Below are 26014 nucleotides of genomic sequence, written 5' to 3'. Positions count from 1 at the left end.
TGTTTTTAACCTAGTCTCATCTGATTGGACACAAACAATAATTTAGAAAATGTTTTATTAATGGGAAAACAATTAAAATGCTTTTATGGAGGAAAACAGTATGGGATTAAAAAATATAGATAGACTGAAAATAAACATCACAGAACTAACTGGCAGTTCTAGTGCCACACAACAATATGTCTCAACATATGTACATTATCTAGGTTGAAGTGTGTAACTCTGGATTGCAGTTTGAAAATAGGCTGCTGTATTACGTTCCGGTGTAATGATAATGATATAGCATTTAGGGAAGAAGTAACCAAAGAGTATACCATACAGACTGCACACCACAGAGAAAGGATTGACGGAGAGTGTGTGCTTTCCTTTGGTAGACAGGTGCACCGTCAGAGAGATGACCCAAGAGATGAAGAAGATAAGCAAGCTGAAAGTGATAGATTTACCCTCGTTGTAGTTCTTGGGCAGGTCAGTTCCCATGTAGGCAAAACTAAAGCATGCAATACCCAGCAAAACGGCAAACAGTACTATCACATAAAAGATGGGGATGACTCCATATGTGCAATCCAAAATTATCTCGCTATACAATGTTATCTGATTGGGCCTGGGTCCTTCAATGGCTATCCACAAAATGCACAGAAACAGCATTATGACAGTGGTTGTGATAATAGTGATCCACTGACCACCATGCTTGACCCAGAAATCATACGCTTTGGGCAGTTTGGCGGCCATTTTGAAGATACAGACAATCTGGAAGGAGCGAACAGCGAGACAGGACAGGCAGGCCACATAGAAGACTACAAACACAGAATTGCGTACGGTGCAGATGGCCTCTGTGGGTTTGCCGATGTGGAGGAAGACGCTGATGGAGGACATGGACAAGCAACACAACATGAAGAAGCAGAGCCTCCCACCGGCTGACTTTACCACAGGGGTGTCCTTCTTACAAAGGAACAGAACCAAGATGGCCATTGAGATGAGGATGATGGAGCTGGCCTGGAACATCAGAAAAATGGCCAACGAAGCATCAGAATGCAAATACTCTATAGAGCGCTTAGTGCATGAGGTACTGCCATTCCTGGCCCACTCGTCCTTTTGGCATGCTATGCAGCTGTAGGGATCGGCTGTTGGGAGAGGAAGGGAAGAGAACGTCTGGGTGACAGATTCTAATATGTGTACAGATAACGATCATTCTTGTCATATGATTCATAGGTGTTCTTTCTGACCTCTTGACCTGTCCAGGAAAAACTCCAGGCAAAAACAGATGCTCAGTACCTGTGTGGTTGATGTACTTTCCATCAGAGCAGATCTCACACTCAAAACAGCAGGTGTGGAAGCCAGTTTGAACTCTTCTGGAGCCAGATTTACACTCACTAGAACACTGCAGAACTGGAGCCTGCAAGAAGTAGGAACAGCTAAAAATATCACTGTTGAAAAGACCAGCATCAGTTATCAATCATTTGAATACCACGCAGTGTTTTGATGGTGTATAATGTATACTTGCATGTTTTTGAACAATATAGTACAAACCTTTGTGCCCTCAAACCAATGTATGAGAGTTTCATTAATGTGGAAGCTTGGTGTGGGGTTGGTAACGTATGAGCCAATGTCCACATTAGAACATGTTTTATTTTTGCAGTCCCAGTGTACAATGTCGTAATGAGCCGGTGGGTCCCCGTTCTCATCAAACTCTATACTTTGATTGTCCAATTTGAATTTGACCTGTTTTAGTGCCTCAGTGACCTGGGAATGCAAGACAAAATGGTCAAATAAAAGATCATGTCAATTAATAATCATATTTTTGGTGATGTGGTTGACCATAAGGCTTCATGTTGAAGGAGATGCAGCTCACTTACCATGTAAGGATAAGCAATGATTTCTGAGTTGGCACAGTTCCGTGTCCCACACTGCAAAACACTGTGGAGTGCATGAGCCACAGCATACACTGCAGAGTAGATGACAAAGCTGTATGTTGGGTCCTCTTCAATAATTGTCTGGGCACTGGTGGAGTTGCAGTCAGAGCAAATCTGACCACATCTTTCCTTCAAGTCCATGTCAGTGCATGCATTCTCATGTCTGGATTTTACTGTGTTGTTAATGAACTCATCAAATCCTCTCAGGTCCTTGTGCCTCTGTACAGTGACACCTAAGACCGTCCCTATCCTCTCAATCTGACTCTTCTTGATCAACTCTTGGTTCATGGACCATGTCTCACTCGCGATCCATATCTTCTCCTTCACTCTGAGATCTATGGCCTTTTGGATGAAAGGAATGACAAACTCCACATTGGCAAAGACTACAATAACCTGGACATTGAACATGGCTATGTTGTTGAATAGACGCCCTATGAAGGATTGGTTTTGGGGAATGGTGTCTTGGTACGCCAAACAGATGTTAGCTGGTCTAATCTTATCCTGAAAAACTGTCAAGGCATCTCTGCTGTAGTCATTGTCACCACCGATGAAAGCCACCCAGTTCCAGTTAAACTGTCGGAGTATACGGACTATAGACTCCACCTGATATTTGTCACTGGGAATGGTTCGGAAAAAGGAGGGAAATCTGTTTTTTGAGCTCAGTTGGACACTTGATGCCCCATGAGTCACCTGTTGAAGTAAAACACAAAACGATAATGCTTTTGTGAGAACAAGGATTGTCTTATTTGAATAAGCATTACAGTGCAGGTACATTTATATTGCAGTGTTCTACAGAACCATTCCTGAAGAGTACAAACACAAGGCAGCTACTGTATAAATAGCACCATCATGAGGTTATATTGTGCCATAAAATACTACTTACCATTGGAATCATCTCAGACATGTACAGAGGGGCGACACTGATGGTTTGGCTGCTTCCGAACGGGCCAGTGACTGAGATGACTTTAGGTCTGTAGTTTGTACCGTTCCACACAGGGATGCCTCCTCTTCCCTTTTGGGTCAGAAAGTCCAGAGCAGCCCCATAACTGAGCAAGTCAGAGCAGTAGTCAAAAATCTCATAGCCCAGGCTGACACCAGGCAACAGCAATGAGGAGTTGTTGATCTCTTCAATAGCAAACCTCATGACTTGAATCTGCTGGTAGCTTGCTGAGGAAAATTTAAACCTGGGATGTAGAAGGTTGTATAGTTTTACTGTCCATGTGTGCAACAAAAAAAGTTTGACATTTACAGTATTGTTTTTTTCCCCCAGTGGTGAAAGCAGACTTTGCCTTACCTGTGACATTGAAGCACCTCAGGTTTTCTGTTTTCAGTGTCAGTCGCTGGACCAGTCCCTCCATACTTCTCATGCAGCTGGAATAGTCCCCCCACAATGTAGTCTCCATCCAGGCTCAGTCGTGGTAAAGAGGAGCATGTGTCACTTTGTTTCACCAGGTGAAATGACACCATCACCACAAGAAACAACATTGTAGGTTTCTAAGTAAGAGAGAGTTGATAGAGCAGAGGCTGAAATGCTCTCCATCTACTGAGGTGACTGATACCAATCATCTCACTCTGTTTTACATGTTGCGTTACTTCCTTGTTCGTGTTCCATGCCCCAGATACCTGGATAACCACATCCACCTATCCATGGTTAGGCTATTATGGAAAAATGTCTTGAGGTTTATGAAAATATCTTTCACATATCCCTTTATACAAAATAATTAGACATTTCCACCAGAGGAGGCTGGTGGGAGGAGCTATAGGAGGATGGGCACATTAATGGATGGAATGGAATAAACAGTAGCGGTGCGTGGGTAAAATCACTGGGGAAGCCAAGCCAGAATAAAAAGCCATATTACAACCTGTGTTGTGATAATTGCATTGTGCTCTATAACCTGTTAGTTCATATGCCTTGCGACTGTGATATATATGCCTAAGGCCGAGACAATAAGAAGACACAGTGGCAGAATAAATTCAACCACACCTTTGTTTCATCACAAAACCAGAAAGCAACCTCTGTCTGGTGCAGTCCACAAAGCATATTGCATGTAACAATCTGTTACATGACCTACAGCATGGTCAAGCAAGTTACTGATTCTGATATTTTAGGACCACTAAACAACTATTGATTTAGAACCATGGTGAGTTACCACAAGTCGCAAAGGAACCATGAGCTGCCTCCACTATTCCAGCACCTTTTCACCTCTGCTTTGTCTAATACAGTGACAGCTAAAAGATACCAAAAACAATTTAGTCCAATCAACATAAGCTAAATATGGATGTGGCCATGCACGTTCGTGCAAATAGAAAAAACATGTTGACTCACCCTACTTGTAGAGAAACGCCAATGCCATCCTCCTCTCATGTTGATGAAACGGTTTTTCACTCTGTCATACAGTACACACTTTCATGTTTTGATGTCCTAGGCTACCCTGGCTAAAATGCTTGCTCGCTAGCCTAATTTCCTTTCATGGGCAATGTTAGCGAGTTAACATTAGCCTTCTACAACTAGCTACACATTGAACTTCCATCCTCTCTGGCCAGGGGCACAATGTATGAATTTATGGTTGGATCAGAATCGCCATTATAATCATTGGCCAGTACGGAGAATGAATTAAAACCACAAGTCCAAATCCCTATCATCCATGGCTAATTTAGGAAAGGGGCAATTTTAGATAGCGAGCTAGCTAGCTAGCCACCAGAGGACAACAATACAATCAAATCAAATGTATTTATATAGCCCTTTGTACATCAGCTGATATCTCAAAGTGCTGTACAGAAACCCAGCCTAAAACCCCAAACAGCAAGCAATGCAGGTGTAGAAGCCCGGTGGCTAGGAAAAACTCCATAGAAAGAACAAAACCTAGGAAGAAACCTAGAGAGGAACCAGGCTATGTGGGGTGGCCAGTCCTCTTCTGGCTGTGCCGGGTGGAGATTATAACAGAACATGGCCAAGATGTTCAAATGTTCATAAATGACCAGCATGGTCGAATAATAATAAGGCAGAACAGTTGAAACTGGAGCAGCAGCACGGCCAGGTGGACTGGGGACAGCAAGGAGTCATCATGTCAGGTAGTCCTGGGGCATGGTCCTAGGGCTCAGGTCCTCCGAGAGAGAGAAAGAGAGAGAAGGAGAGAATTAGAGAACGCACACTTAGATTCACACAGGACACCGAATTGGACAGGAGAAGTACTCCAGATATAACAAACTGACCCAACCCCCCCGACACATAAACTACGGCAGCATAAATACTGGAGGCTGAGACAGGAGGGGTCAGGAGACACTGTGGCCCCATCCGAGGACACCCCCGGACAGGGCCAAACAGGAAGGATATAACCCCACCTACTTTGCCAAAGCACAGCCCCCACACCACTAGAGGGATATCTTCAACCAAAAACTTACCATCCTGAGACAAGGCTGTGTATAGCCCACAAAGATCTCCGCCATGGCACAACCCAAGGGGGGGCGCCAACCCAGACAGGATGACCACATCAGTGAATCAACCCACTCAGGTGACGCACCCCTTCCAGGGACGGCATGAGAGAGCCCCAGTAAGCCAGTGACTCAGCCCCTGTAATAGGGTTAGAGGCAGAGAATCCCAGTGGAAAGAGGGGAACCGGCCAGGCAGAGACAGCAAGGGCGGTTCGTTGCTCCAGAGCCTTTCCGTTCACCTTCCCACTCCTGGGCCAGACTACACTCAATCATATGACCCACTGAAGAGATGAGTCTTCAGTAAAGACTTAAAGGTTGAGACCGAGTTTGCGTCTCTGACATGGGTAGGCAGACCGTTCCATAAAAATGGAGCTCTATAGGAGAAAGCCCTGCCTCCAGCTGTTTGCTTAGAAATTCTAGGGACAATTAGGATGAGATGAGATGAGCAAAGAGTTTCGGTCAATGTTTGCTCTCGATGCAATGTGATTGGAGTGAAGCCAAATCCAAATGGGCAAAAGTGTGCCAGGACCACTCACAGTTGAGCGCTATACTGATTGGCTATTATTTTATACAAAAGGCTTGCCTTGCATTCAATGCTACTGGTGCCATCAATAACATACTCTTTTGGACCAGACAGCATCAGATAGATTGGCCTACACATGCAGAGACAGACAGTGCTGTTTAGCTCGCTCGGATGCGTTCTCCGGTGAGATTTGGGAAAAATTTTGGGGAACCTGGCTTTCCTTTGCATCCATGAATACACACCACTGGGAATAAATGGAATGGTTTCGAACATGGAAACAACCTTTGACTTTGTTCAATGTACTGTATTTCACAATGAGCCCGTCCCTCTATAGGTCCTCCCACCAGCCTCCTGATTTTCAATAAGTTTTTAAACCCAGAGGCACATCATTGTGAGACTTACGGGAATGCTTGCGAAACAGACAAAGCAGAACAGGATGGGGTTTAGTGTTTGAGAAGTCAATGAGAAGTGAAAAATTCTTCCTTAGTTCATTTTCTCAAAATCTAAAAGACACAATCTATATCTGAACCAATGTCTTAAGTCGATGAACATGTTATTACGCCAACCTCATGAAAGTGACAAGATTTCCTTTTTTGTCAAAAACAACATATCTAAGGAGTGCATTTTACTTGACGGTCTGCAGTTCAGCGCAAGACGACAGTTACACCTCGATCACACCAACTGCGTCATTGCATTTTGGTCCACCAGAATTATATTAATTTCCAATGGAACGCTGTGTTTTCCTTGCAAAGGCATTTGCAGGGCGTTCTGTGTGGTGCATATGTTGGATTTATCGAACGTATGAGTCAAACTGTATGCTTAGACGGCTTGACAGAAATGGTAGGTGAATGTTGAACTTTTGTTGCACAAATATCCAGATGATGCTGCGTACCATTTTAAGATGTCGGCGTGATCGAATAAGACCTGATGACGAGTTTCTGTACATGAGCTTAGCTAGCACACTTCGCCATAACATTGCCTACAAGCGTCATCTCGGATTTCTATTGGAGAAGTAGGCCAACTATGCTGAAAGAGTAAAGTGTGTGTGTATGTGTGAGAGAGAGAGAGCAAGTTCTCCCACACTGTACTATGCAATTTACATATGCTCATCATCATTTGCATCTGAAAGGCACTGTTCATTCACCACTTTATCCATCCCCACATTATAGCTTGAAACAGAGTTTTACATCAGTCCTGCCTAGGGTTGCATGTAGCGACCAAGGGGGCTCTGATAGACATGGCAGCTCTGTTTCTAGCTCCAAATGCTAGATGGGACCAATACAATTTCAATGGGAGGGTATATTACTGGTAACCTTCAAAGTTTACCAGTAAACTACCAGAATTTGGGTAATTTAAAGTTTCTTTGGAATTTTATCACAGGACTTCTAGTGGCCTTTTTGGGTACTTTTGATTATCACAGGTGTCTATCTCTGGCCCTCTGTGTGGCCTTATCACATGTAAATAGATACATGAATAAGATAACATGATTGTAAAATTAAAATAAATAGAATGACAAGCTGTAAAATATTTTCCTCAATATAAACCATTTAACTTAGTGAATACCATTGGTATTTAATATGAGGATTTCAGCATTAAATATTCTTTATTTATTTTACAAACTTATCCCTGTTAATGTTTTTGCACCCAACTGGTGGCAGTTGTGAAAGACAATCAAGTTGGAAGAGTTGCAGAGTTTATTGAAAATAATGCCATTGTTTAGATTTTTTCATTAACTCGGCTATTTTCTCATTAACCATAAGGTGTATCCACCAGAAACTCATGGACAATATGGACCCAAATATAAAAAACTATCGGCCTATATCGAATCTTCCATTCCTCTCAAAAATCTTAGAAAAAGCTGTTGCGCAGCAACTCACTGCCTTCCTGAAGACAAACAATGTATACGAAATGCTTCAGTCTGGTTTTAGACCCCATGATAGCACTGAGACGGCACTTGTGAAGGTGGTAAATGACATTTTAATGGCATCGGACCGAGGCTCTGCATCTGTCCTCGTGCTCCTAGACCTTAGTGCTGCTTTTGATACCATCGATCACCACATTCTTTTGTAGAGATTGGAAACCCAAATTGGTCTACACGGACAAGTTCTGGCCTGGTTTAGATCTTATCTGTCGGAAAGATATCAGTTTGTCTCTGTGAATGGTTTGTCCTCTGACAAATCAACTGTACATTTCGGTGTTCCTCAAGGTTCCGTTTTAGGACCACTATTGTTTTCACTATATATTTTACCTCTTGGGGATGTTATTCGAAAACATAATGTTAACTTTCACTGCTATGCGGATGACACACAGCTGTACATTTCAATGAAACATGGTGAAGCCCCAAAATTGTCCTTGCTAGAAGCATGTGTTTCAGACATAAGGAAGTGGATGGCAGCAAACTTTCTACTTTTAAACTCAGACAAAACAGAGATGCTTGTTCTAGGTCCCAAGAAACAAAGAGATCTTCTGTTGAATCTGACAATTAATCTTAATGGTTGTACAGTCGTCTCAAATAAAACTGTGAAGGACCTCGGCGTTACTCTGGACCCTGATCTCTCTTTTGAAGAACATATCAAGACCATTTCAAGGACAGCTTTTTTTCATCTACGTAACATTGCAAAAATCAGAAACTTTCTGTCCAAAAATGATGCAGAAAAATTTATCCACGCTTTTGTCACTTCAGGGTTAGACTACTGCAATGCTCTACTTTCCGGCTACCCGGATAAAGCACTAAATAAACTTCAGTTAGTGCAAAATAAGGCTGCTAGAATCCTGACTAGAACCCCAAAAATTGATCATATTACTCCAGTGCTAGCCTCCCTACACTGGCTTCCTGTCAAAGCAAGGGCTTATTTCAAGGTTTTACTGCTAACCTACAAAGCATTACATGGGCTTGCTCCTACCTATCTCTCTGATTTGGTCCTGCCGTACATACCTACACGTACGCTACGGTCACAAGACGCAGGCCTCCTAATTGTCCCTAGAATTTCTAAGCAAACAGCTGGAGGCAGGGCTTTCTCCTATAGAGCTCCATTTTTATGGAACGGTCTGCCTACCCATGTCAGAGACGCAAACTCGGTCTCAACCTTTAAGTCTTTACTGAAGACTCATCTCTTCAGTGGGTCATATGATTGAGTGTAGTCTGGCCCAGGAGTGGGAAGGTGAACGGAAAGGCTCTGGAGCAACGAACCACCATTGCTGTCTCTGCCTGGCCGGTTCCCCTCTTTCCACTGGGATTCTCTGCCTCTAAGCCTATTACAGGGGCTGAGTCACTGGCGCTCTCTCATGCCGTCCCTGGAAGGGGTGCGTCACCTGAGTGGGTTGATTCACTGATGTGGTCATCCTGTCTGGGTTGGCACCCCCCTTGGGTTGTGCCATGGCGGAGATCTTTGCGGGCTATACTCAGCCTTGTCTCAGGATGGTAGGTTGGTGGTTGAAGATATCCCTCTAGTTGTGTGGGGGCTGTGCTTTGGCAAAGTGGGTGGGGTTATATCCTTCCTGTTTGGCCCTGTCCGGGGGTGTCCTCGGGTGGGGCCACAGTGTCTCCTGACACCTCCTGTCTCAGCCTCCAGTACTTATGCTGCAGTAGTTTATGTGTCGGGGGGCTGGGGTCAGTTTGTTATATCTGGAGTACTTCTCCTGTCTAATTCGGTGTCCTGTGTGAATCTAAGTGTGCGTTCTCTAATTCTCTCCTTCTCTCTCTCGGAGGACCTGAGCCTTAGGACCATGCCCCAGGACTACCTGACATGATGACTCCTTGCTGTCCCCAGTCCACCTGGCCGTGCTGCTGCTCCAGTTTCAACTGTTCTACCTTATTATTATTCGACCATGCTGGTCATTTATGAACATTTGAACATCTTGGCCATGTTCTGATATAATCTCCACCCGGCACAGCCGGAAGAGGACTGGCCACCCCACATATGCTCTCTCTAATTCTCTTTCTTTCTCTCTCTTGGAGGACCTGAGCCCTAGGACCATGCCCCAGGACTACCTGACATGATGACTCCTTGCTGTCCCCAGTCCACCTGGCCGTGCTGCTGCTCCAGTTTCAACTGTTCTACCTTATTATTATTCGACCATGCTGGTCATTTATGAACATTTGAACATCTTGGCCATGTTCTGTTATAATCTCTACCCGGCACAGCCAGAAGAGGATTGGCCACCCCACATAGCCTGGTTCCTCTCTAGGTTTCTTCCTAGGTTTTGGCCTTTCTAGGGAGTTTTTCCTAACCACCGTGCTTCTACACCTGCATTGCTTGCTGTTTGGGGTTTTAGGCTGGGTTTCTGTACAGCACTTTGAGATATCAGCTGATGTACGAAGGGCTATATAAATAAATTTGATTTGATACACTTAAAAAATACTATGAATGCATTTAAAAAAGTTATTCAAGTATAAAATGACCAATGTTACCATAGATTACATGTGAATTACCAAAATTACAGAATGTTTCAGGAACTTTGGTAAATTACAAGTGGCTTTGCAACCCTACTTCTGCAGTCTTGTGTGTAAAATAGTTATGGCATTCTGTTTAAATCTTCAATATACAGTGCCTTGCAAAAGTATTCATCCCCCTTGGCATTTTTCCTATATTTTTTTGCATTACAACCAGTAATTTAAATGAATTTTTATTTGGATTTCATGTAATGGACATCCACAAAATAGTCCAAATTGGTCAAGTGAAGAAGAAAAAAAAATCACTTGTTTCAAAAAAATTAAACAACAAAAAATACAGAAAAGTGGTGTATTCACACCTTTGCTATGAAGCCCCTAAATAAGTTCTGGTGCAACCAATTACCTTCAGAAGTCACATAATTATTTAATAAAGTCCACCTGTGTGCAATCTAAGTGTCACATGACCAGTCATGTGATCTCTATACATACACACCTGTTCTGAAAGGCCCCAGAGTCTGCAACACCACCATGAAGACCAAGGAGCTCTCCAAACAGGTCAGGGACAAAGTTGTGGAGAAGTACAGATCAGGGTTGGGTTATAAAACAAAATCTGAAACTTTGAACATCCTACAGAGCACCATTAAATCCATTATAAAAAAATGGAAAGAACATGGTACCACAACAAATCTGCTAAAACTCACAGACCAGGTAAGGAGGGCATTAATCTGAGAGGCAACAAAGAGACCAATGATTAGGAGCTGCAGAGCTCCACAGCGGAGATTGGAGTATCTATCCATAGGACCGCTTTAAGCCGTACACCCCACAGAGCTGGGCTTCACAGAAGAGTGTCCAGAAAAAAGCCATTGCTTAAAGAAAAAAATAAGCACACACATTTGGTGTTCACAAAAAGGCATGTGGGAGACTCCCCAAACATATGGAAGAAGGTACTCTGATGAGATTAAAATGGAGATTTTTACCATCAAGGAAAACGCTGTCTGGCGCAAACACAAAACCTCTTATCACCCCGAGAACATCATCCCCATCACGCTGTGGGGATGTTTTTCCATTGGCAGGGACTGGGAAACTGGTCAGAATTTAAGGAATGATGGATGGGGCTAAATAGAGGGAAATTCTTGAGGGATACCTGTTTCAGTCTTCCAGAGATTTGAGACTAACCGGAGGTTCACCTTCCAGCAGGACAAGGACCTTAAGCATACTGCTAAAGCAACACTTGAGTGGTTTAAGGTGAAACATTTACATGTCTCAGAATGGTCTAGTCACAGCCCAGACCTCAATCCAATTGAGAATCTGTGGTATGACTTAAAGATTGCTGTACACCAGCGGAACCCCATCCAACTTGAAGGAGCTGGAGCAGTTTTGCCATGAAGAATGGGCAAAAAGCCCAGTGGCTAGGTGTGCCAAGCTTATAGAGACATACCCCAAGAGACTTGCAGCTGGAAATGCTGTAAAAGGTAGCTCTTCAAAGTACTGACTTTGGGGGGGGGGGGGGGGGGGGGGGGTGAATGGTTATGTAAGCTCAAGTTTCCTGTTTTGTCTTATTTCTTGTTTGTTTCACAAATATTTTGCACCTTCAAAGTGGTAGGCATGTTGTGTAAATCAAATGATGCAAACCCCCCCAAAGAAAATCAATTTTAATTCCAGGTTGTAAGGCAACAAAATAGAAAAAATGCCAAGGGGGGGTTGAATACTTTCGCAAGCCACTGTACATACACACAAAAATAAATCCCTCAAATGTCCAGCTACCATAAAAACGTTCAGAGCTTTGTTCATTGCTTATAACAAGAGTAATTTAATATTCAATCATACAAGGACACTTAGGTGTAATTTAATTTAAGTTAATTTATGTCAATGTTCCAATAGGGACAGAAGTTTCCAGCACAGCAAGCTTGTCTTGAAAAGAATAATTAGGTAAATTTTAAAATGGCTGGTATGACAAACACTTGAAATGATTGCAACTGAAACTGACATTGAAACTCAAGTAGGCGGCATTGAAACATTGACTAGACTATATGAAAACTAACCTTTGTGGATGGTGTCCAAAACCTCCCCAGCTCCTCCTCTAGGACTGGTCCTTGGAAATCTTCTCTCCACTCAGCAGGCTCCATGTACCCCTGCAGAAACGCTGCTGCTTCATCCACCAAAGGCATCTGTCCAACCGCCACTCTCTCAACCTTTGATCCTTCTATCCCAGCAACCTGCTCCTTAACTTTCTTTGACACCTTAGCATTTGTGGTGACAACACTCAACATGTTCCACTGAGCTACCTCCTTAACCACAGTATTCTCCTCAGGAATATTGCCAATCTTTACCTCCACCTCTGTACCCTCAGGTTTCTCCTCCTCTGGTACATGTTCCAAAGTTACACTTACTGTCACTTGGCCTGTGCCGTTCTCTTCAGCCTCTACCACCTCCTTCTCAGCCCCGTTTGTCCCCAATCGGCTCCTCCACACCCCCTTCTTTTCTGGCTACCACCCCCTCTCGCACTTCTATCCCTTACTGCACCCTGTTGGGGAATAATCAGAATTAGTTGGTAACATAGGTAAGATGTTTTATATTCATCATATGTTTGTAAGTTACTTCTCATCAGAATGTTTATTTTGTATAATACTGTGGCGGGGTTTAATTGTCAGGACTAAGTTACGTGGGCCGGAGAGAGGTCAATCTCTTGGCTCCACAATGTCTGTGTGCCAGTCAATGTGTCTCTGTGATCTTGTCAAGATAGGATGGATTTGATATATGCCTGTTGATATGAGGATTTGTTTAGGTTCTGAGTTTGAGAAAAGAACATAGTTTAGGAGACAAAGCTGAACGATAAATTATGGCCAATGCTGTCTGGTTATGTGTGTCTTTGCTATAAAGGATCTCAGTTGCAATGTGTAAGGGACTCTCAGAGAATTCATTGATAGACACCGAATTGATCTGAGAGTCAAAGGGTTGTGATGGAGCTCATATAATTAAAGATGGACTATGTGATAAACTCTGACTTGCGTGTGGTTTGCTCTCATGATTTGGTAAATACAGAATTTCCACGACAACCCCCTCTACCTTATTCATAACAGCGACTGACGTGTTTTTCTCCTTATAAGTGACTACCAAGGTCTCCTCCACCCTTTCCTCGCTGTCTGGCTGTCTCTCCTCAGCCTGAATGGGTAAACTCTTCTCCCTGTCCTCCAACTCTCCAGGGTTCACTGGTGATCAGGCTTTTCACTGAAGGATACTTCAAGGCTGGCCCTGGTTACATCAGGGAGAACCACAGGTTACAGATCAGCATACATTGTATTGACTAATTCATCTAAGATGAATTAAAGAGAAAAAAGGTGGTCCAGCATTAACTGTGTTGTATACTTACAAAACTCTGGCAAGTCACAGACAGAATCACAGCAGGAGCACACAGAGTGAGGGTCATATAGCTCCTCCCACCTAACAAGACATAACAACCAGGGGTGTAATCATTAGTCCAAAACGTTTTGCAACGGAGATTTCAGTTTGGAGTAAATAGGTTTCTATTGGACAAATTCAGGTAGGTCTCTCCCTGTTTCGTTAGCTTCTGTTTGGTTTCGAGTGAATAAACCTCTACTTAACCAGTGCAAAAAACAACGCATGACTTAATAATGAAATCATTAAGTCATTTAGTTATCAGTGTCCTACACATTAATCATGACCACCGTCTAACTTGTGACGTAATTATTGAGCGAATGATTGTTTGACAGTGGTGTAAAGTAAAAATACTTTTAAGTACAACTTTTTGGGGATATCTGTACTTTACTATTTATATTGACAACTTTTTATTTTACTACAGATATTCCGGGGGAAAAAACGCTTTACTCCCATACATGTTCCCTGACACCCAAAAGTACTCGTTACATTTCGAGAGCTTAACAGGACAGAAAATGTTCCAAATCACAGACTTATCAAGAGAACTCGCGGTCATCACAACTGTCTCTGATTTTCCAGGCCTACTAAACACAAATGCTTTGTTTGTAAATTATGTCAGTGTGCCCCTGGCTATCCATAAATAAAATAGTGCTGTCTGGTTGGCATAATACAAGGAATTTGAAAAGGATCAGCATTTACTTTTGATACTTAAGTATATTAAAAATAAAATACTTACTCAAGTAGTATTTTACTGGGTGACTTACTATTACTTGAGTATTAAGGTATCTTTACATTTAACTGTGGAACAGAGTACGGATTATATAAATCACTATTCACTACCGTTGTGGAAACATTTCTTTGCCATAAAATCATATAGCCTAACCGTGGCAGTGATTCGGTGGAACAGGAAAGCATCCACAGTGAAACGCAGGACATTTGACTCTCGGGAGAAGAACAGAGACTGACTGCCTTTCCGCTTGCTGTCCACCATACATCTAAAACACATACACGCGGATATACCCACCACTAGAATAGATACAAATGCTATAGCTACATCAGTGTGTGAGAACTTAGGTGTTTGATTACCCAAAGTTGTGAATTACTTCATGGCGGGGTGTGGTATGTGGGTCCTTGGATATCGTAACAAAGCAGGAATCAACAAATACACCCATCTCTGGGGACAAAAGCTGCGTAGGCTTTGAAGTACATTGGCTCCCCAAGCATGTAGCTCTCTTCTGACGACAATTGTTCCCATCGCTCTAGATGTTGAGAAAAATATTTCCCCCTCATTCTCTGCACCTTAAATCAACTTGCCAACTCTTGTAATGGGACACGTTTACTTACCATTGCATGCAGTGAGCCTAAAGATGCGTTTGCCATTCATACTCTTCAAGAGAGTGCGGTCATGCACCTCGGGTACATAACCAACTTTGTAGGAGTAGTGGAATCTTAAAGAAATAGATGGTAAACGGCAAAAAACACTAATTCACACAGTAGTAAGACTGAAGTATAAATGTCTCCTGTAGTCTAGTCTATTGGGCACTATACCGGTTATATATGCGCTGAATGGGGAAGTTGAGAGGTATGGCTCTTATCATTGGCCCTTGTGGTTCTGGAGAAAAGTGAAGTGAGCTGGAGTACACCAGCTGGCCATTCATGGTCTGGAAGTCATTAACAGAATAAAGAGTACATATGTTAGGGTCAGTTTAAGAGTGTGCTCCAAATGGATAGTGAGGGCAAAATGTATCCCAACACATCTTACCGTTTGAGTACTGCCACCGTCATTCAGGTCAAAATGGAAGTAAAAGAAAAGTGGGGTGCCCAGGAAGAGCATGGAGGCCAGATACCTAAACCTGAGCTGACCTCTGTTGATGCGCACGGAGATCTGGTTGTACCCGCACTACACCTCCACTCCACGCGGATTACGCACGGGAGAGAAGTGGTTGCGCTCTGGACTATTTTGTGGTGGAAGCAAGAGGTTGGTCAAGATACTGGGGAAACGTATTTTCCCGGTGACTGGTCTGAACAAGTCCCTATCGATGACGGGAACCGCAGAGTGCTGGAACATGGGAAGGAAGTAGTATGGTGGTTCTGACCGAGGGGCACTGATGGCATCGTCTTCCCCTATCCGAGGCCTGATCACCTCACGCACTAGTACATTCCCCGGGAGGTGCCGCTCCGCAAATTGGTAGTCTTGATGCTCTTGATCACCCCATATGTCAACGTTAAAATCAGCCTCCGCTGATACTTGTGTGAATGGAAAGGCAGAAAAAATCCATACAAATAGACAAAACATCCACGCAACTTGTGCCATGTTCAACGTGACCAAAGCCGCAGAAGAAAAAAATCCGTTGTCCAGAGCGCCACGTGGACACACTATTGTTAGCAAACTAGTGACCATTCAAAGATTAATGTTGTAGGCGCTTGATAATTGCGCTCAACTGGTTTTGGCGCAACAATTACGCACTTGGCACACACGGCGACGTTCGTTGCATGTAGGCTACTGGGCGTAGGTGATCAATTAATGATTCACTTCATATTTGCAATGATATATGAAAACGTATTATGCATAGCCTACAATGTTGTTAATGTATGTAATTCACTTATCTTTCCACCAGATGCCAGTATAAACTGTGCTCTCAATTTTACTCAGTGACTTGTGTGAATACAACACTTGGCCTTCACCTGTTATATTCATATTCAATAACTCTCAACTAGGAAGAGCGCAAAAGTGTTGGTGCACATGAGTCAAACGGTCCTAAATTGGTTCTAATTGCATGTGGTTTTATGGTATAGGTGACCCCACAGACAACCCTTTGAACTAAACAGCATTTACCATTGACAATGGAATAGATAAACGGAGGATTGTGCTAATGTAAGCTGCGACCAAAGATACAGCTAGGGGCATAGAGTAGGCCTTCAGGGTAACAATAACATGTATTTAACACTTCCAGTAGCACGTGTTCATCAATCGTCACCTCTAGGAAGACACTGGTTCAAATACAGTGGAGACACTGTGTTCTTAGTGTACCCATTTGAATGTAAACCACCAATCAATGTATCTAGCTATAATGCTATGTTTACACTTACACTTTACTCAGAGCTGCCTGCTACTGTATATTGGTAACAATAAAATATTGTCACAAGAGTGCAAGACTATCCAATTGACTAGACTGATTCCTAAGAAGTTAATTAGTAGCAACACCAACTTTGTGGTTCTTCATGGACATCATCCCCACCACACCCAACCAACACCAGTTACTCAGGTACAAAAAAAAAAAGAATGAAATAACTTGAGGTCAAACGCAAATCTCAGATTTATTATGCCATGTCAGTGATCACTTAGCTTGCCACATCAACAGTTTGTCTTTGTGGTAGGCCTGCTACTGTATGCACATTGCTCAGATGAGGGTCTGTCGACTGAAAGCTGAAAAAAGCAGAAAGCTGTGATTTGCATTTGACCTTTGTGTGCAAAAGTATACTCTTTATTCTTATATATCCAACTTTATTCTTACCCAGTTTCCCCCGTTCAGGCCCCGCCCAGTGGCTGACTTAAACTAAGTCAGTGTTTTAATACCACCTTTAACTGTTACATTTAGTCAATGCCCAACTTTCACCAGCAGGAAGAAGGCAACCAAACAAAAAACAGAAAACAGGTTAATTTTTACCTTTTCTTTTTCTTGTTAAATAGTAATAAATACATGAGATGCAGTGGTTTATTTTTTAAATTTTTTCTGAAGCAGGAGGGTTAAAAAGTTTCATTTTTATTTATTTATCTGTCTGTCTGTCTGTTTTCTTTAGCAGCAATCCGAACATGGTTGAAAGTGGAGATAGCAGCCGAGAGAGAAGTAGTTCACTTTTTTTTTTTACTTGATGGCAAACAGCACTCACAGAGTGTCGTGAAGGAGGGAGGGAAGGGGAGAACAAAAGACAGGAGTAAGAAAAGAGGCCAGAGAAGTCAGAGTCACGGGGCTGTAGGGGTAAGGAGGGCATGAAAGTGTCCCCTCATATGTATGTACTCCTCCCTCCTGCTATATATTGCCCCCCTCCCCCCTCCCTTCCAACAGAAAAATGGGGCAGAGGAGAAGAGAGCGAGACAGAGAGAGCGAGCAAGATTTGGCTTAGCATATCCAGTTACTCCAACCCAAAATGTGTTACATTTCTGTAGTTTATGGTCCAAAACAAAATTGAGTAAGAAAAGAGAGAGAAAGACAGAGAAAGAGGGTGAAAGAGTCTGGTTAGATGTTGAAGTAGAAGGCAGACTATTTTTTTTTAAACAACAGGGAAGCATTTTGGTTTTCCTTGTGGCAAAATGTTTTGTTGTTTTTCATTCTTGAATCACTTCCTCCTTTTGTGTAGAAGTTCTGTTCCCCCTCTCCTCTTGAAAGCGTCTCACTTCGTCAAATGTTTCAGCCTCCTCATCGTATAGTTTCTCACTGTGTGGTGACTACGGTTTTTGTCATTTGCTTCATTTAATTTCTATGATCTGTTTCGTAGTTTCAGATATATAAGCCAGTGTCAAGCGAGAGAAGATTGGAAATAAAAAGTGTGTGTGTGTGTTTCGGGGGTGAGATATACTGAACTGAAAAACAAACTAAAAAGACCCTAGTTGGTTTGTTTCTCTGTGTATGCACAAGTGTTTACTGTCCATCAGCGGGAAAAAAACCTGTATAAATTAAAATGAATAAATAAACCACCTCTCAATTTAGCGCTCTTCCGATCTCCCCGCTTACCCTCCTCCTCATGTAGTGATGTTTAATAAATAAAACATATACAATTAAACCTAGACTTCAGAAAAACTAAACAAAAACAAAGAAAATAAAAAAGATTGAAAAAAATAGCATAAGGGTACTCTCTCGTGCCTCCCTCTTCTTAACCAACAATTACCACTTTTCAAACCATTCATTTACCTTTGCGGTCTTCATTCCAAAAAACAACCCAAACAACAAAAATCTCGCTGCAAACCTTTCCTTAAATTACATAAAATCAAATAATATAATAATAATATTAATAACAATAAAAACAAACTTATCTGAAACTTTCCATTCCAACTACTGAGCCCCGTTTCTTTCCTTCAACGAAAGAAAAACAGAAAAAAGGATAAAAATGGTTTCAAAGCCTTTCTCTCTCTCTCTCTCTCTCTCTCTCTCTCTCACCCTCTCTCTCTCTCTCACTCTCTCTCTCACTCTCTCTCTCTCTCTCACCCTCTCTCTCTCTCTCTCTCTCTCTCTCACTCTCTCTCTCTCTCACCCTCTCTCTCTCTCTCTCACCCTCTCTCTCTCTCTCTCACCCTCTCTCTCTCTCTCACTCACCCTCTCTCTCTCTCTCTCTCTCTCTCTCTCACTCTCTCTCTCTCTCTCTCTCACTCGCCCTCTCTCTCTCACTCGCCCTCTCTCTCACTCTCCTCTCTCACTCGCCCTCTCTCTCTCTCACTCGCCCTCTCTCACTCTCACTCTCTCACCCTCTCTCTCTCTCTCACCCTCTCTCTCTCTCTCCCCTCGCTCTCTCTCTCGCCCCCGCTCTCTCTCACTCGCCCCTCTCTCTCACTCGCCCTCTCTCTCTCTCTCACTCGCCCTCTCTCTCTCTCTCTCTCTCGCCCTCTCTCTCTCTCTCTCACTCGCCCTCTCTCTCTCTCACTCGCCCTCTCTCTCACTCGCCCTCTCTCTCTCTCTCACTCGCCCTCTCTCTCACTCGCCCTCTCTCTCACTCGCCCTCTCTCTCACTCGCCCTCTCTCTCTCTCACTCGCCCTCTCACTCTCACTCGCCCTCTCTCTCTCTCGCCCACTCGCCCTCTCTCTCTCACTCGCCCTCTCTCTCTCACTCGCCCTCTCACTCTCACTCGCCCTCTCTCACTCTCACTCGCCCTCTCTCTCACTCGCCCTCTCTCTCTCACTCGCCCTCTCTCTCTCACTCGCCCTCTCTCTCTCACTCGCCCTCTCTCTCTCACTCGCCCTCTCGCCCTCTCTCTCTCACTCGCCCCTCTCTCTCTCACTCGCCTCTCTCACTCTCACTCCTCTCTCTCTCTCACTCGCCCTCTCTCTCTCTCACTCGCCCTCTCTCTCTCTCACTCGCCCTCTCTCTCTCTCTCTCACTCGCCCTCTCTCTCTCTCACTCGCCCTCTCTCTCTCACTCGCCCTCTCTCTCTCTCACTCGCCCTCTCTCTCTCACTCGCCCTCTCTCTCTCACTCGCCCTCTCTCTCTCACTCGCCCTCTCTCTCTCTCTCACTCGCCCTCTCTCTCTCACTCTCTCACTCGCCCTCTCTCTCACTCGCCCTCTCTCTCTCACTCGCCCACTCGCACTCTCTCTCTCGCCCACTCGCCCCTCTCACTCTCACTCACGCCCTCTCTCACTCTCACTCGCCCTCTCTCTCTCACTCGCCCCTCTCTCTCACTCGCCCTCTCTCTCTCACTCGCCCCTCTCTCACTCGCCCTCTCTCTCTCACTCGCCCTCTCTCTCACTCGCCCTCTCTCACTCTCACTCGCCCTCTCTCACTCTCACTCGCCCTCACTCTCACTCGCTCTCTCTCACACTCTCACTCGCCCTCTCTCACTCTCCCTCTCTCACTCTCCCTCTCTCACTCTCCCTCTCTCACTCTCACACTCTCACTCTCACACTCTCCCTCTCCCTCTCCCTCTCCCTCTCCCCCTCCCTCTCTCCCTCGACCTTCTCCCATGCAAAACAAAACAAAACTCCTTTGATATTTCACAAGTTTGTCTCTGTAACTCTGTATGTGTGGCTGTATTTGTTTCAAAATCAAGTGTGTATAATGTATATGTATGCGTGTTGAAATTGTAATGTTGTCATTGTTAAAATTGTATGGCTTTTGGAATTTGTTCAAGATTTATCAAGAGTTGGTCGTGTTCTGACCACCGCCTCCTCCACTGCCGCACACACCCATCATGGTGGACTCCTCAGAGTCCGGCCTCCCCCCACCGCCCCCTACTCCCCTGGGTGGGGGCCCCCCGGTGAGCATTCCGCCCCCGACCACGCTACCCTGGGGAGGGTTGTTATTGTTGTTACTTCCCGGGTAGCATGGGGGGATGTATCCAAGCCCGGAGGCAGCGACCAAGCTGTCCTGAGAGGCTGGGGGCTGGGCCAACTGTTGCTGAGAGCCGGCGGGGGGCGGCTGGGGGGCCATGACCGTCCTAGTCCGAAAGGCAGAGAGGCCCAGGTGGAGGTTGGAGGAGCCGTACTGGCTGGAGTCCAAGCTGGATGGGGGCGGCATGATGGAAGACTGACCCAGATGGTGGTGGTGTGTGAGGCTGAGCTCGATGCTGTCCGGCATCTGTGGGGAGGAGATGGGCATCAGGGGCTGGCCCTGCTGGCCCTGTGAAGCCTGGCCCTGGGGCTGGTTCACCTGCCCAGTCTGCCGCAGGCCCCGCCCGTTGCCGTGGTGACTGCCGTAGATGGGGTGCGGGTGGTGGGGTTCCATCATGCCCCCGACGCCACCGCCTCCCAGGAAGTGGCGCGAGTGCTGGGTGGCCGCCGGCTTGTGCAGCAGCAGCTGGGGGTATGGGGGGTCGCCGACGCTACTGCCGCTGTTGGACAGGGGACCCATGCCCCCCTCTCCCCCCGGCCAGAGGCGTAGCTGCTGCTGAGATGGAGCCTTGGCAGTGGGGGGGGGAGAGAGGTCATCGTTAGAAACAGAGAACGCAGCATCTACAGTGCATCATGTATAGAGGAAGAACATGTTGTTTCATGTGATGAGATCTGAGACATCAGAGTGAGGTCAGATTTAAACCGCTCACCTGTGGACTCTGCATCTCATAGTCTGAGTGAGTAACTGCACTGTTGTAGTACCGGTTACTGTACCGGTAATTCCGGTTGTCATTGGAAGAACCGCTAGATCCACCTGGACAGAGGGAGTAGGGGAGGAGAGACAGAGAAGGGGAAAAGACACTCGGTCAATCAGAATACACAATAGTTGTGTTACGTCATCATACTGACAGTCCATCACTGCTGGGACCATAACCTATTGCTGAGCTGCTGAACATGGTGCTGTAGCTAAGATGACTAGCTGTTGCCATGGTGAATGGGAGCTGTAGCTGTGGCAGAGGAGAGGCCGCTGAGGCTGAGCTGTTGCTATGGTGACGGTGTGCTGCAGGCTGTAGGGACTGAGCTGCGGATGAAGTGACTAGGAGCTTGTTTCTATGGAGACTGTGTAGCTGTTGCAGAGAGTGAGGGGCTGTAGGGGCTGGCTGAGATGTAACATTGAACCACCATCACTATGACGCAGTAGACTGCAGTGTTCCCCCGAAGACTATGTAGGTGGGAGGGATCTCCCAGACAAGATCCTTTACAGTACTGTACTAACCAAAATGGCTTCAAAGGACTTTGAATAGCTCTCAATCTAAGGAATCTTGGTGTTTTTCACAAACATAGGAGATAATTATCTGGGGGGAAACACTGCAGTAGGAATATGGGATCAAATAGGCTGCCAATGCTTAGTTCGCTCTATTGAGGTTTGACCTCTGCAGTGGTTTCTGCTAGATGTTTCCCCATGCAGTGGACTGTGACTTATGGTAAGGGTATACTGTATACTAACTGCTGTGTCCCGTACCGGAGCTGGAGACGGAGCTGGTGGTGGAGGTGGAGTGGCTGTGGTCCATGGCCGGGCTGGTGGAGGTGGAACTGCTGGTGTTGGTGCCCTCGTCCGTCGTCTTCTTGAAGAAGTTGTGCTGCAGCGCATAGAAGGGCGTGATGCGTGTCTTGGGGTCGTAGTCCAGCATGCGCAGGATCAGGTCCTTGAACTTCAGGTAATCGCAGGGAGCGTGCCCCTGCTCTCCGCCCCGCCTCCCGCCAGGACCCCCGGTCTCCACTCCCAGGATCTCATGGAGCCGCCGCGTCGCAGGAGGCTTGTACTCCTGAATAGGGAGATAGAGGGAGTGAGGGAAGGGGGAGAACAGAGAATATAGATGTGGGGAGGTGCAGAGAAACACTCGAGTTCTCATTTTCTTCGAGGCAGTTTTAGTGACTTTTAGTTATTATTATTGTTGAATTTCACACATGCAAGCATGTTGTTATGACGGTGAAATGGTTGATGGTCAGTAGAATGCATATTATGAATGGATAGACTCACTATTAGGTCTACTTTATTTACATAACACCAAGCCAGTGATGAGAAGCTGGAATGTTGAAACCAACATGTATCCTTACATGGTCTCCGGTCTAAAGACCATCAGTTCCTAGTTCTACAACTAACAATAAGTTCTTATCCTGCACTATATCATTCACTTAACCCCTAATCATCTAGTGAAAATACATGCCAACACCCATTAGTGTAAACCCGTGCTCACACACCCACACAGGTGTGCCTGCCTCTGGGGTGAGATGGCTGATCCCCCACCATCTCCAATCCCTTTTGGACAAAGTTAATGAACCTCTGATCCAAACCTTTCTCCCCCTCTTTCTCTCACCTCCAACGTAACCCAGACCTCTCCCTTTGTTCAACCTCCACCTTCCACCTGCCTCCGCTGAACCTTCACCTCATCCCTATATCTTATTAAGGGCTATGTAATGCTTCTGATACACACAATAATGGAACGATAAAAACCACCTTTTTAGACGATTAGGGAAAGTTTATGACGAGGGGTTTTACAGTTTAGATGATGACTGGAGAGGAAGATGCTGAGGACTCAGATCTCCTTCCTAAGAGTGGGAGTTTAGGTTAGAAAGGAGAAAAGGGGGAAAATACCGCTTCTGCACAAACTACTTTCCAAAATCAAACTAACCCTCCTCCACCTCGGTTTTCTACCCATCTCTCTGTATCTACGGGTAAATGGTTAATACAAGTAGGAAGTTCGTAGCGATGTTACCTCTAACCTCTGACACTAGGGTCAAATTCTTTCCATCCCCTTAGTAGTTAGGTTTAGGTTTGGAGGTAAGAGCAAGGTAATCTGATCCAAGATTTATGGGGTGACAGGAGAACTTGAACCTACTGCGTTGTGAGTGACAGGAGAACTTGAACCTACTGCGTTGTGAGTGACAGGAGAGATGTGGTTCGGAGATGAGATGAGAAGATTAAGTAAGAGCAGAGTTTTACTCACGGAGGCCGAGGGGTAAAGTACCTTCTTTATGTCCTTGTTCTTCTTGATGGTCCACAGACCGTCGGACAGCTTGTCAAAGTACTTCCGTGCTTTGGGAGCCTGATCCAGCATGTGGTTGGGAGGGACCCCCAGCACCTCCACTATCTTATTCATCTGATCCACCTGGAGAAACAACAGGACAGGTCAGGGACAGATTCGGCATCGACACCCAATGCTGTGTGTGTTCTCACAGCCTACCTCGTTGGAGCCACTGAAGAGGGGTTCTCCCGTGTGCATCTCCACCAGGATGCAGCCCAGGGACCACATGTCAATGGCCAGGTCGTAGGGCATGCCCAGCAACACCTCCGGAGATCTGTAGAACCGACTCTGGATGTACTGGTAGATCTGTGGTGGAGGAGAGGATGGCGGAGAGGATGGAGGGACAGAATGAGGTGATGTAAGAAACAAAAAGAGGTGGAGAGGGAGAGAAGGTAGGTAGGTAGAAGGGGCGAGAGGACAGAGGGGGGATGGACAGGTAGGGGTGAAGTAAAGAAATAAAATATGACCAAAGAAGAGAGCGAGATAGAAAGACGAGGGGAGAAAATGTGATGAGAAAAAATAGAGGTATTAGCTCCAGTATGTTGGTTAGAGCAGAACAGAGCTGTGGCCCTTTAATAACATTTCTAATCTAAATTAGAGCACACTCACTGGTGGAGGGAGACAGGATGGTGGTGGAAGTGGTGCAGTGACACCGTTCGTCCACACGGGGGCAGGCCAAGCTGAGTAGAAATATCTAAACTGGGTGCAGCAGAGCCGCTGGGATTCTATACTTGAGCACTGTAGTGAGGCCCATTTCCTCATCTTCCCAAGAGTCCTCAAAGACGTGCTGTGAATGCCAGTTCCTATTCAACCTGGCAACGGCCTCCCTCCATAGCTTCCCTCTCCATGTCTATTTACCCTCTGCAGAAAACTGAGCCCATTCTCTTTTGAAAAGGAGAGACGGAATCATCATCTGTGGGCTATTCTCTCCCTCATCCATCCGTCTACCCCACCCTTCTCTTCTCCCTCTTCCTGAGATATCCAGAGGCATTAGCAGACAAATAATACAATGTTTTAGAAAAGGTTAATATACAATGAACATTTATCTGGTTTACAAAATGCTGTCTCTTATTAATTCTACCTCTACCATTTCCTCCCTTCCCCGGCATCTCTCTGTCTCCCTCCTCTCTCCCTGCCCCAATTTTCTTCTCTACCAAACCTCCCCCCCAGCATCTAGAGGGGATATAGCGTGCATTAAGGTCCTTCTATATTAAACCACAGTCGACTGCTGATGTATGCATTGGTTTAGGTTGATCTTAAATATAACACACAGGAGCATGCAGATATAGCCAGAACAATTCACAAAGGATCCATTGGGAGTGGTGAACTGCAATACACAGATTTCAGGAGTGGACTGTGTATATTGATGTGCTTGGTAAGGTGTAGTCCTCCCTCCCCTTGCTTCTCCCTCTCTCCTAGCCCAATGGTGTTCTTTCCTCAACACCCCTCGCCTGACCCCCACCCAGCACATGCATTGGGTTCATTATGGTCTTCTATATCTTTGTGCTTGGTTAGTCAGCTAGTCTCCTTACCCTCTGGCCTAGTTGACAGGAGCTGCCAAAGTCCACGATCTTGATGGCGCTGCGCTTGGGGTTGCACAGCAAGATGTTCTCGGGCTTGAGGTCGCAGTGGATGATGCTGAGCTCGGGCGTGGCCAGGAACAGCAGCGCCGTGCACAGCTGCTGGGCAAACTTTCTGGTCAGGTTGAGAGAGACGCCGCGGAAGTTGGTGTTGCGCAGGAGGTCGTACAGGTTGTAGGAGAGAAGCTCGAACACCAGGCACAGGTGGTTCCGGAACATGAAGTGCCTCTTCAGGTGGACTAGAGGGGGAGAGGAGGGAAGAGGGGGAGGTTAGTAGGGGAAGCAGTATACTGCAGTAACCTATCTGGGTGCTCTGCTCTACATGGGTAGTGGTTGAGGTGACTTCCAGAGTGACAGTGTGCCCTTGGAGTGGAGAGCAAGGTGCTTTGACCACATGGAAAACAGCTCGGCCATATAAACGCCATCTATTATTATATTATTGTGTGTCAATCACCTCGCTCAGCGCTATAGGAGCTTAGTGAGGTAGAGGTGATTCTGTGACAGGTTTATCATTGCGAAGGCTACTGGATTGATATGTATGTAGCATGAAATTTATACATAGGGATATATGAGAAGTAGGGCATTGGTCTATATTTCAATTGAGATGTAAAATGTGGAGCAGATTGCATGTGACGTCAAAGAGGCACAGTATGAACTC

At 45.3% G+C, this 26014-nt stretch overlaps 2 protein-coding genes across 8 annotated transcripts in view; both read right to left on the bottom strand.

Moving 5' to 3' along the window:
* Positions 1-44: 44 nt before the first annotated feature.
* Positions 45-13700, bottom strand: LOC135522051 (taste receptor type 1 member 1-like). Of its 3 annotated transcripts, XM_064947962.1 has the most exons (10): positions 13626-13700; positions 13322-13507; positions 12646-12779; positions 12298-12387; positions 3202-3401; positions 2791-3091; positions 1851-2597; positions 1525-1737; positions 1270-1390; positions 45-1118 (listed from the first exon to the last, which is right to left on the bottom strand). In XM_064947962.1, exons 4-10 carry the CDS (start codon positions 12379-12381, stop codon positions 196-198), a joined length of 2589 nt encoding a protein of 862 aa, XP_064804034.1. In that variant the 5' UTR covers positions 12382-12387; positions 12646-12779; positions 13322-13507; positions 13626-13700; the 3' UTR covers positions 45-195. The 3 variants fall into 3 exon arrangements, with proteins under 3 accessions (XP_064804034.1, XP_064804033.1, XP_064804035.1); XM_064947961.1 differs by having other exon boundaries at positions 12298-12779; XM_064947963.1 differs by lacking the exons at positions 12298-12387; positions 12646-12779; positions 13322-13507; positions 13626-13700 and adding an exon at positions 4234-4731.
* A 6479-nt stretch (positions 13701-20179) lies between these two features.
* Positions 20180-26014, bottom strand: part of LOC135522050 (dual specificity tyrosine-phosphorylation-regulated kinase 1B-like) — an 88618-nt gene continuing 82783 nt past the window's right edge. For 2 of the 5 annotated variants that reach the window (XM_064947960.1, XM_064947955.1), the window contains exons 6-11: positions 25309-25595; positions 23936-24082; positions 23699-23860; positions 22198-22516; positions 21401-21504; positions 20180-21258 (exon numbers count right to left, since the gene is read on the bottom strand). In XM_064947960.1, coding sequence (XP_064804032.1) covers positions 20497-21258; positions 21401-21504; positions 22198-22516; positions 23699-23860; positions 23936-24082; positions 25309-25595 — 1781 coding nt within the window. In that variant the 3' untranslated portion in view covers positions 20180-20496. The remainder of the gene's footprint in view (positions 21259-21400; positions 21505-22197; positions 22517-23698; positions 23861-23935; positions 24083-25308; positions 25596-26014) is intronic. The other 3 variants (XM_064947957.1, XM_064947956.1, XM_064947958.1) reach the window with 3 other exon arrangements.

Source organism: Oncorhynchus masou, chromosome 30 (assembly GCF_036934945.1).
Source record: "Oncorhynchus masou masou isolate Uvic2021 chromosome 30, UVic_Omas_1.1, whole genome shotgun sequence".
Taxonomy (NCBI): Eukaryota; Metazoa; Chordata; class Actinopteri; order Salmoniformes; family Salmonidae; genus Oncorhynchus; species Oncorhynchus masou.
This window is presented reverse-complemented; position numbering and strand designations above follow the sequence as displayed.